The sequence below is a fragment of the Chiloscyllium punctatum genome, chromosome 20 (genome assembly GCF_047496795.1).
Source record: "Chiloscyllium punctatum isolate Juve2018m chromosome 20, sChiPun1.3, whole genome shotgun sequence".
In the NCBI taxonomy this organism is placed as follows: Eukaryota; Metazoa; Chordata; class Chondrichthyes; order Orectolobiformes; family Hemiscylliidae; genus Chiloscyllium; species Chiloscyllium punctatum.
In genome coordinates this window covers 33,757,805-33,770,091 of record NC_092758.1, presented here as the reverse complement: position 1 = coordinate 33,770,091, position 12,287 = coordinate 33,757,805, and the positions used below count along the sequence as shown (strand labels likewise).

The window sequence follows — 12,287 nt, the reverse complement described above, 5'->3', positions numbered from 1 at the left end:
CTCAATGATATGCAAACATTAAAAATTCAGTGCATGAGGAAACCTTTTCAAAATTACCTTTAAAACATTAAAATCACTACTGAGTCAATCAGATAAATGTTTTTTTTCTAATACAGTCACTGAGCATTTTAAAAAAACCTTTTATTTGAGGCATTTATTGACCACATTCTTTGAACAAAATAATAGGGGATTTTCAATTTGGATGCAAAACATGTCTAAATATAGGCAGGTGTCATATCTGATGCGTATGGAAGTGCAAAACCAATAGATAGAAAATGAAAGGAAAAAGATAGTGATAAATACAGAAATAAATGGTTCAGAAATGTTTTGTCATGGAGGAAAAAAGACCATTTACTGTACATTGCCTCCAACTCAGAATGTTTTGCAATATATTTTGTTAATCGAAACATAAATTCATACATTTATAAAGAACTTAAGTCTACAGAGCGCAGAAATGTAGGTAGGTGGAAAGACAGAAGAACAAGAGTCAGTGGAGATAGAGCAAACAATAAGAGAGAAGAAAACATGGAATCCATGAGAGAGATTGATGCACAAAAAATAAAGGATGTATGAGACAGGATCTGATGCAGAGATAGCTATTGAGATCAAAGTAAAGTTTAGGGTGGAGATGGGGTGATGAGCAAATAAAAGAAAGTTTACCCAGTAAAAAGAAAAAAAGAATAAAGAGGTCAGAATTTTAAGGACATGAGATAATGATAGTGAGGTGATTCAATTTTTCCTAATTATTTTACTTAATGTCTCACTTGAAAACATGGGAAAAAGCATCTATAATACTGGAAAATAAATGTGACATTAAATTATCATTATTTTTCTAACATTTCTTGGTGATTCTTCTGATAAGTTTGTTAAAGAATGATCAAATCATTATGTTTATGACTAGTATCATATCTGATTCTTTAATTGCTGAGAATGTACAAGTAGTTAACTGGCATTTCTAGAACAGTAACACACCATCAGAGCCTTCAGGAGAGATGTAGGTGAAAATAAAAAAAGTTATCTCACAAAAAAAATTAGAATGGCTAATAAAATAAATAATTATATTATTAAAGTAATAAAATAATGTTTTAAAAATATAGCTTAATTATAAGTTTCTATTCATTGTATATTTTTTGACTATTAATATGGCATCATGCACATATTATATAAAAGCATTATTTGAAATCTGTGTCATAAACCCATTATTTCTTTAAGAAATATGCAGCTATGATTATAAGACCATATGACCATATCATCATAGAAGACTGGCAGCATATTTTTCAATAACCAGAATGGATTGATTAATTTGAAACAATAAAATATAAATAAGTATATACAACAGTAAAGTTTAACAAGCCTCTTTTATTCCTCCATGAGTACATGTTTTTAATTTTTAAAAATATCAGTTGAATAGGAAATAGATACAGTGAAGACCCTAGGCAATGATCTGAAAATTTTTCGTTCAGAAGTCATTAGATTAAATCAAGGGAGACTGATTATAATAGTGGGTTAGTACAAATGTCTTTCCTCTCTGTGACCCCAAGTAAAATCCAATCTGTGTAGTTAAGGAGGAAGATTTATTTCTGTTCACTTTAGAATAATTACAGATGTTCTATAACAAAAGAAACTAACAGCAATTCAACACAAACTGCCAATATTACTTGGACATTTTTTTAAAAAGTCAGTTTATATTGTTGAAGCAGAAGGAATCATTTACCAGTATTTAGTCCATGTCTTGCTTTACCTGAAAGCTCTTTATGTTGGAAATAGAACCAAATTATGAAAAAGAATGCCTTGTTTACAGATTGATAATCTCATTTTTCAACTTTCACCTCTCTGTTGGACAATACCTTTACTTTTACCTACAGTACCTCTATCTCTGTAGCTCTGCAAGGTTATTTTCAAGGGTCCATCCAATTTTTGTTTAAAGTTATTGATTGTCCCTGGTTTCAGATCCCTCATAAATAGTGAACTTGAGATTATTGCCAATCACTGTTTTAAAAAAAATTCTCTGCCATATACACTTTGCAGTTTCCTTTATTCAAAATGTTAAATCTATGTTCTCTTATCCTTGTATGATTAACTAATGGGGACAGATTTTCCTTCATCAGGATTTTCCTTGCCTATCCTATCTAGACATGCCATTATTTTAGACACCTCTGTAACCTACCTTCAATCTTTTACTCCAAGGAGAATACTTCCAGCTTCTTCAACCTAAGTGTGTAACAAAGGTCCTGCATCCCTGGAACTATTCTGATAGATCTCTGCAGCCCCTCAAGGACAGTCATGTCCTTCCCTTTTTTATTAATTCATAGGTGGGACAGTTTTATTACCCACCCCAGTTGAACTTGAGAAGGTGGTGTTGAGCTGCCTTTTTTTCAACCGATGCAGTCCTAAAGTATGGTGACCAGGACCAGATGCAACATTTCTTTTTTAGGTGTTATTGATTCGATGCTTCCTTTGAACTGACTTATGGTTCTTTATTCTTATCTTTCAAATTCCTCCATGACATTTCTAACTCTATTTCAACATCTTCCTTTAAACCTACTTTATCACTCACACGCTGCACTCTTCTAATACTGATATTTTGTGCATCACCAACTGTAGCCCATCTTTCAATCCCTGTCATCAGAATGTCCCAAAATTCTATTAGCCTCCATCACTCCTTCCTTTTATTAAAAGTATACAATATTATTTTCTCTTCAAATCCTCTGTAAGCCTTGTCCATTAACTCTATGCTATCTATTCCCTTATTTTTAATATATCCACTTAATTCTCTAATCTGTGAAGTGTTCTGAGACACCTTGTCACTATGCATCTGCTGGACACCAAAAATATAAAGTAAATGTAATTTTGAATTCCGGCCTTTAGGAACTGAATCATCATTGAGCAATGGCTGGAAAAATAATTAGAGTTATCAAATCAACCTGTTTCAACACATTATGACAAGACTCACGGCAGTTGGGACTTCAATCCAAATGTAGGGATACTACCACTGTACCACAAGAACATATTCAGAGGTTTTATTCAAAGATGTACTGGTTTAATCAAAGATAAAATGATTAGTTGATATCAAGGAGCTTACCACATTTGGAATAGTTTTGATTGTTTCAACCCCAAGTGACATGAATTGAATTGAATTGAATTTATTGTCACGATTACCGAGGCACAGTGAAAAGCTTTGTCTTGCGAGCAATACAGGCAGATCACAGAGTTAAGTAGCATAGATAAGTAAATAGCAGCAAAAACAAAAACACAAGTATAGGTGAATGCTAAGAGTTTGTGAGTCCATTCAATATTCTAGCAACAGTAGTATCGACACTGGTGTGTGTGTGTGTGTGTGTGTGTTCGGGCTTCTGTACCTTCTCCCCAGTGGTAGAGGTTGCAGAAAAACATTGCCAGGGTGAGATGGATCTTTGAGATTCCCGGCGACCTTTCCTTGACAGCGGCCTGGTAGATGGATTCTATAGATGGGAGGTTGGCCTTTGTGATTGACCGGGCCGAGTTTACCACTCTCTGTAACCATCTCCAATCTTGAATGATACAGTTGTCACACCAGGTAGCGATACATCCAGACAGAATGCTCTCAATGGCTCACCAAAATGTTGGTAAGGGTATTCGCCGTCATGCCAAATTTCCTCAGCTGCCTGAGGAAGAAGCGATGTTGTTGGGCCTTTGTAACCAGTACGTCCACATGAAGAGTCCAAGAAAGCTTGTTGTGGATGAGCACTTCCAGGAGCTTGACACTCTCCACTCGTTCCACCTCTGTGCTGTTAATGTGTAAGGGGGCATGAGTAACATCTCGCCAAAAGTCAATAATAAGTTCCTTGCTTTTGCTTGCATTGAGAGCTAGGTTGTTCTCAGTGCACCATTTTTCCAGGTCTTCCACATCCTGGCTATAATTTGTTTCATCGCCATCTGGGATGCGACCAACTATGGTGGTGTCATCAGCGAACTTGTATCTGATAACTTAAAAACAGTACAAAGTAGTCACGGCATTAGAAGGATGTTTCCCATGGATAAGGAATCTAGAACCAGGAAACACAGTCTAAGAATAAGTGCAGCACAGTTGAGACAGAGATGAGGAGGTATTTCCTCACTCAGCATTATTAAACGTTTGGAATTCTCTGTTGCAAAGGGTTTTCTGAGGCTTAGTCGTGAGTGTGTCCAAGACTGAGATTTATACATATTTTTAGGTGTTAAAAACTTCAATGGTTATTGGAATAGTGCAGGGAAATGGTGTTTCTTAGGCATACAAATGTGATACTGTACCAATGTGCCTCCTGGCTGCATGTAGTCATGTGACCTCCATGAGTCAGGAGATGGTTAACTTAGTTGGCTAGACTACCTGAGGTCACCATGAAGGTCCCATCTTCTTGCCTTCGCCCCCTCACCTGAGACATGGTGACCCTCAGGTTAAACCACTACCAGTCATCTCTCTCTAATGAGAGAGCAGTCCTTTGGCCCTCTAGGAGTATGGTGACTTTACTATGAGGTTCCTGCTGGGGGACAGCCATCTTACAGTCAGTTCAGTAAAACACAGAGTTCAGACAACACGGTACTGGATTGAACTCATAATGTGTGGTCAGAGTTGAGCTGTGATTGAGGATTGAAGAGCTATACAGAAGCACAGCTACTAACAGAGAGACACAGGAATGTTCAAATCTGGGGAACATGCAACTGAAAGTCTTTGAAAACCAAAAAAGAAGCAAGCCACAGCTGAAATGATGGGCAAGCCTCATGAGTTGCAAAATGTTCTCTCCCATCACTTGTCAAAATGAATGCTAATATGAAACAATTTGGCACTTCTTCCACATGCAATGGCGAAATTCTTATTTGGCAACAGATCTATTTCACAAGCTAGAACAATTACTTTTAGCGATATTTTTATCACTGTTGGATAGAGACCATTTCAAACAGAAATCCATGCTGAACCTTTTTGAAGAACAGAAGAGGCAGACTGCAAAGATTTTGTAAGCCATGAAAGCACACTTTTAACTTCAAGCAAACATCATTTATAAATGGTATGTAGTCAATATGTTAAGATCCCAGATGATGTTATTACTGGACAAATCAGAACCCAGACAGGTGCCTAACTTGATTTTTCAAAATTTTGTTTTGAAGTTAACAAAGTGAACTCTCATTGAAATGTAGGCACACAGTTATGTAAATTTTGCTTGAACAATAAAACAAAAGTTTATTAACAAAAGAAATGAAGATAAAATTGAATAAATAATTACGTCCACTTATAATACCAATTCAAAGAATTTTAAACACATATTAAATATATAATATCATCAAATCCAAGACTCTACCTTATAAATTAAAGAAAAAACATTTGGATAATACCCAAAACACATATTAGTAAAGTACCCAAAAGAACGAGACTCACACAGAGTTCCTGTATCTAACACCTCAGAATGTTTAAGTCACTTGTAGCTTCAGCTTTTATACTGGAACCATAAATAGCTTCTTCCTGGAGCTATCATACACTTGAGATTGAATGTGTTTAGCTTTAAGTTACCTCTTCAGGGTTTTATCCCAGTTCTTCTGATATGCGACAAAAAATAACTTTTCACTTCAAGGTAACCTTGTTCACTATATATTCTTCGCTTCTCGAAAACTCTGATCTATACACTTATCAAATTCCATGGACTTCACATGAAAAGTAAAAACTGAAACTCAAAGGTTTTCCTGTCTAAGTTTGTGTGTTTCCTTTAAGCTTAGAAAAGACAGGTTCCAGAACTCTCTAAAAAATGTTGAGGATCCATTATCTACCTTGCTGGGTCACAAAATAATCTAAAATAGACAGAATCTATTAATAGTACACAAAACCCATTCAGTCTAAAGACAAATCTCAAAAACTGCTTTTAAAAGTCTAGAGAAACACTGACAAGGTACTTATTAACTTCAGGTAAACAGAAAACCCATCAGTTACTAACTCAAAATCCAGAAACCAAAGCTTACAATGAATAAATTGAAAAGCAAAACAAGTAAATATGGGATTGTATTAGACATAAGCGATCACACAGTGAGAGCATGTCTACTGAGAAAAGAGAAATTTACCTTCAGGAAAGCAGTTGACATGTATGAAAGTACTGAAGGTGTATAATATAAGCTAGAGCATTTCATGATGGGACGGACAGGCCTTATTATGTTGACAGACATTCATGCAAAACAAAACACAGAACATGCAAGGATGAAAGGCACAATGCAAGTACTCCTGAGGACACAAAAGAAAAGAAAGCCCATGCAGCATGGGGAAAGAAACATTTGTATTGCAAAAAGTTGAACCATTTTGCATACAAGGACAACAAGCTGATATAGATGACCACTGGAAAGATATCAGCTGAAGATTCTGTTGACTAACTCTGTGATATATAACAGGGGTTGATTCAGTCAGGTTGGATTATGATATGTAGTTTGTTGCTGTTGGAATGAGAACTGCAGAATCTGAATATCAGATTGATACAATGTGTCAGAGAGCTACTGGTGCACCATGCAACATCAAGACTTTCACAGCCCTGTGTGAAACAGCTCAATGTGGCACTTCAAAAATGAAGTTTTCAAAAGCAAATTTGCATCCATATGATTACACCACACTCATGCTGAGAACAAATATTACTCTGTGAGCCAATGCAAAAATAAGATCTAGGGTTCCAGATCCTAAATAGCCAACAAAAGCTATTCATTTCTACTGGACCAAGTCTAAAGCTTGACTGGTAACACTCAGAGTGCCAAAAGCAATTGTCAACCTGTAGCAACACATAAAACTGTGTGTTGACCGTGAAGCAGATCCTAGAGGAGGATGACAGTGTGCTTACAAAGCACAATATCTTCCTCGAGATTAGACTTGTCATTCAACGAGTAGTTAGTGTTCTTAGGGTGTGGAATGCACTGCCTGGAAGTGTTTTGGAGACAGGTTCAGTTGAAGCATTCAAGAGGTCATTTGATGATCATCTGGAAATAAATAATGTACAAGGATATGGGGAAGAGCTGGAGACTGGGACAAGGTAATGATGCTCATTCAATGACCTGATACAGTCTTGGTCGCTGAATGGTCTCCTTCTGCACCATAACATTTCCGCAATTCTGCAATTCTGTGAATATTATTTTGAAGTACTTGAGAGTATAAGACCACTTCAGCATCTGCCATAGAAAGCTTTAGCTGTCTCCAGGCTAGTTTGAAAAACATGATAGAGGAGCTAAAAAAGGAGGTAATCAAGAAAGTGGCAATTCTTAAAGAACAAGTTTGCAGTGTCAGAATAAACTCTGAAGGGAGCTCACGATCCCATGACAACCATCAAAGGAACCTTGCCACAACTTTCAAAGGTAAAATTTTTTCACAACTTTAATATGAAGAGTGGTTACTTGCAAATGAAACTGAATGAAAGCAACTAGATGCTGTTTCAGAAATAGAGATTGTTTTTGCACTCCTTCCAATGTTTCCAGAGGAGTTTCAACATAGACAACATGAAATAGTTATGATCTTCCCAGAGTAGAAGCTATGGTGAATGATTTTCTGGTTTATGGATGGAGGGTAACAATGGAAAAGCCATTGTTCAGGAAGATCAAAATCTAGCGAGACTGATAGACAGATCTTGCCAGATGAACATGAACCTGAACAAGAAAAGATTACAATTAAAGACGCCCAAAGTCAAGTACATTGTTCATTTACAGTCAACAAAATGTCTTTGCCAAAATTACAGAAAGGTGAGAGCTGTAGCGGTGAAGTGGCAACTAATAGCTCTAAGTGCGGTACAGCAATTTGTTGGATACATCGCATATTCAGCAATGCTCTTGCCCAGTTTTTGTCAGCATTTCAACAATTAAATCAAGCCACTGCCAAGGATGTACAGTGGCACTGGGGCATGGAGCATGAGGCAAGATTCACAAAAAACAAGGCAAATAGGGATGGCAAAGCCAGTGCTGAAATACTTTGATGGAAATGATGAAGTCACCATGCAATGTGATGACAGTAAAACAAGTCTTGAAGCAACCATAATGCAGTATGGACATTTGCATCCAGAGCATTAGTACAAATTGAACAAAAATGCTCAGATCAAGAAGAAGTATCTGACTATTGTCTTTGCTTGTGAACATATTAATCAGTACCTGCTTGGAAGTGACAAAGTGACAGTTATTTCTGACCACAAGTCACTTCAAACCATTTTCCTCAGGCTGTTGCTATCTACTCCAAAGCATCTGCAAAGAATGTTACTATAGTTACGGAGATATCATCAAGCAAGGGAAACAGATGTATGTAGCTGACATGCTGATGACAGCAGCTCTGAAGAAAGTAGAGGTTGCTAATATAAAGTGTCAAACCTTCTAAATTCAATGTGAAACAGCAGTTTGACATGCTCTGGGAGTCATCAACCCAGCAGAAAAAGTGAATCGAGCAAACTTGCTCAAATCACGCAAGCTACCCAATTAAATCCAACCCTGTCCAAGAGTTGCATAAAATTGTGGTGGAAGGATGCTCTGAAAGGTTCAGGATACACCTGTGGTCATAATAGAACTTTGGGCCTACAGAGATGAATTAGCAGACCGAGATAAAATATTGTACAATGGAAAAGGTTTCTTACCCCTAAGGAGTTGAAAGGATTTGGTGATGCTGATGTTGGACTGGGGTGTACAAAGTTAAAAATCATACAACACTAGGTTATAGTCCAACAGGTTTAATTGGAAGCACTAGCTTTCGGACCAACGCTCCTTCAACAGATGGTGGTGGAGGGCTCAATCCTAACATACAGAATTTATAGCAAAAATTTACAGTGTGATGTAACTGAAATTATACATTGAAAAATTGATTGTCTGTTAAGCCTTTCACCTGTTAGAATACAGTGATAGATTCACTACTTTCATGTGTAAATCACAAACCTTTTCTTTAAAAAGTTGCATTCTCGGGTTAGCTGTTAACAATGGTGATAGCTAGACAATATGTTGAAGGTGCTGGCTCCCTGTGTTCTCTGTCTATGCCATGATGTTTAGATTGATTCTAATCTAAAAAGTGAGATAACAGAGTTCTACATGAATGCATGCAATTTTTGAGCAAAGTACAATGTAACCCTGAAAGTATAAATTCACCCCAGAAGATATATGTGTGCATGTGGTTCTTTGTCTGTCTGTGTCTGTCTGTCTGTTTGGGTTGGGGGTTGTGGTTTTGAGAAAGTGTATGTGTGTGTGTAGTGAGTGCAGAGTGTCTTAAGTCTGTGAGGGGGTGCATGTGTGAGTGTGGGAGTGTGTGTGTCTGTAAGAGTGTGTGGGTGTCTATGTACATGTCTGTGTGTATGTGTGTCCATGTGTATGTGAGTATAGGAGTGCTTGTGTGTGTGAGAGAGAGTGTGTGTGTTGGAGTATCTGTGTGTGTATATAGTGCAATGGTGGTCCCCTGTAATGTGACATGAACCCAAGGTCCCGGTTGAGGCCCTCCCTATGGGTACCGACCTTAGCTATCAGCCTCTGCTCGGCCACTTACCTCTGCTGCCTGTCCCGAAGTCCACCTTGGAGGATGGTCACCCGAAGGTCCGAGGCAGAATGACTTAGACCACTGAAGTGTTCCACAACTGGGAGGGAACCCTCCTGTCTGTTGATTGTTGTGCGGTGCCCATTCATCCATTGTCGTAGCCTTTGCTCGGTTTCCCCAATGTACCATGCCTCCAGGCATCCTTGCCTGCAACGTATACAATAGACAACGTTGGCTGAGTCACATAAGTACCAGCCATGTACAAGGTGGGAGGTGCTCCTGGTGGTATCTATGTCCACACTCTGACACGTCTTGCAGTGCCTACTGTGACAGGGTTGTTTGGAGTTGTCCTGAGAGCTGGCCAGCTTGCTACAAACAACGATCTATTTGAGGTTTGGCAGTTGTTTAAAGGTAAGCAGTGGAGGTGTGGGGAAGGTCTTGGTGAGGTGCTCATCCTCATTGATAATGTGTTGCAGGTCACGAAGAACATGGCATAATTTTTCAGCTCCTGGGAAATACTGAACAACGAAGGGTACCCTGTCGGTTGCAGCACGTGTCTGTCTCCTGAGGAGGTCATTACGGTTCCTTGCTGTGGCACGTCGGAACTGGCAGTCGATGAGTTGAGCATCATACCCCGTTCTTGTGAGGGCATCTCTGAGTCCTTCCAGGTGTCCGTCACGTTCCTCCTCATCTGAGCAGATCCGATGTATGCGTAGGGCTTGTCCATAGGGGATGGCTGTTTTAATATGTTTTGGGTGGAAGCTGGAGAAGTGTAGCATTGTGAGGTTGTCTGTGGGTTTGCGGTAGAGTGTGGTGCTGAGGTGTCCATCCTTGATGGAGACGCATGTGTCCAAGAATGAGACAGATAGTCGAGAGTAGTCCATGGTGAGTTTGATGGTGGGATGAAACTTGTTGATGTCACTGTGTAGTTTTATCAGTGACTCCTCGCCATGGGTCCAGAGGAAGAAAATGTCGTCAAAGTACCTGGTATATAATGTTGGTTGAAGATCCTGCATAGAGAAGAAGTCTTGTTCGAACCTGTGCATAAAAATATTGGCATATTGGAGTGCAAATTTGGTCCCCATGGCTGTTCCGTGTGTCTGGATGAAGAACTGGTTGTCAAATGTGAAGACGTTGTGATCGAGGATAAAGCGGATGAGTTGTAGGATGGTGTTTGGAGATTGGCAGTTATTGGTGTTGAGTACTGAGGCTGTTGATGCGATGCCATCATTGTGAGGGATGCTGGTGTAGAGTGCGGAAATGTCCATTGTGACAAGGAATGTTCCCGGTTCGACTGGTCCATGGGTGCTGAGTTTCTGTAAGAAATCCGTAGTGTCGCGACAGAAGCTGGAAATCCCGTGTACAATAGGTTTCAAGATGTCTTCCACATAGCCGGAGAGATTCTCACATAGGGTCCCATTGCCCGACACAATGGGATGTCCTGGTGTGTTGGCTTTGTGTATCTTTGGAAGGCAGTAGAAGTTGCCTACATGAGAAGTACATGGGATGAGGGCGTGTAGGAAACTCTGAAGGACTGGATCCAAAGTTCTGATCAGTGTGTTTAAAGGAGAAATACTAAACTGCAACCATGCAAGTCACCAAAGGATTCAGTCAAATGTCAGGATTGCCAAGATTCCTTTGCTCTCCTGTGTAAACGTGAGCAATGAAATCCAGGATCAACTCAGTCAGTGCAGCGTTTGTAATGAGTTCCAAGCTAAATAGGCTAGAGAGCTTGATGAAACATAACATCCAGACAGAGCAGGGATAAAACTGCGAGTAAACCTCTACACTCTCAAAGGAATTGATTATTTAGCCAACAATTCTGACAACTGGGAGGTAGTTTGGCTGATTTTAATGACTATTGGTGAGATAGTAGAATGCCTAAAAGCTCACTTCAGTTATTTCAGCATTTCTGAAACTGAGAAGATGACAAGGATCCTCATTTCAAGAGTGAAGAAATCAGCCATTTCATGAAGTAGTGGGAAATTTCATTCTCCATACTATCACCAGTCAAATGGAAAGACATGGGCAACAATGAAAATCACCAAAGAAATCATAGAGAAATCAAGCAAGGCCAGCCTAAATGTACAGAAGTCATTCCAGTGTGGAGACATGCCTACTGAAGATGTGGAATACAGTCTGGTACAAAGGCTAATGCCACACTGTAACCAAGCTAATCTTAGAAGAGCAAAAAAGTTAATGAAGGTAGAAATAATAACAGACATAAGTGACAAAATCTAAATAAACAGCAGAAAGCCAAATTTCAGTTTGATGAGGCTACACGAACATTATTAGAGTTGAGCATTGGAAAGTCATCCACGTGCAAACCTTCAATGCTCTCAGAAAGAGTCAGCCCAAGTGGCAGCTTTGTACCTGTGAAGAGCAGTTGTCACCACAATCATACCTCGTGGAGGAAAATGACCAGATGTTCCTTTACAACTGCAAGCACTTGTGAACAACTGGACAAGTTGTTCAAAACAGGTGAATGCACTATTGGTGAAGATTACAAATCAATCATCTACCCAGAAGTCTATGGCATTCCAATGATGGAAAAGGAATAACAATAGGTACCTCAGAAACAATAGAAAAATAAATTAATTGAGAACTTCAGCACGCCTGGCAGCATCTGTGGAGAGAAAACTGATTTAGTGTTTTGATCCAGTGACCCTTCTTCAGAAGGAGCCACAGAAACAATAACTAACATGGAAATGGCACTAAAGATCACAGAATAACTGTTATGACATAGAATGTAGCCATTCCACCCAATTGTTCCTCTGCCAGCTTGTTAAAAAGCATCATTACTTAGTGACAATGCCCTGCA

General features: G+C 38.9%; 1 protein-coding gene across 2 annotated transcripts; it reads right to left on the bottom strand.

Annotated features, from left to right (window-relative positions):
* Positions 1–1,360: 1,360 nt before the first annotated feature.
* On the bottom strand, positions 1,361–12,232 carry LOC140492017 (uncharacterized). Of its 2 annotated transcripts, none has more exons than XM_072590624.1 (2): positions 9,479–12,232; positions 1,361–9,003 (listed from the first exon to the last, which is right to left on the bottom strand). In XM_072590624.1, exon 1 carries the CDS (start codon positions 10,732–10,734, stop codon positions 9,850–9,852), a length of 885 nt encoding a protein of 294 aa, XP_072446725.1. In that variant the 5' UTR covers positions 10,735–12,232; the 3' UTR covers positions 1,361–9,003; positions 9,479–9,849. The 2 variants fall into 2 exon arrangements, with proteins under 2 accessions (XP_072446725.1, XP_072446726.1); XM_072590625.1 differs by having other exon boundaries at positions 1,361–3,966.
* Positions 12,233–12,287: the final 55 nt, after the last annotated feature.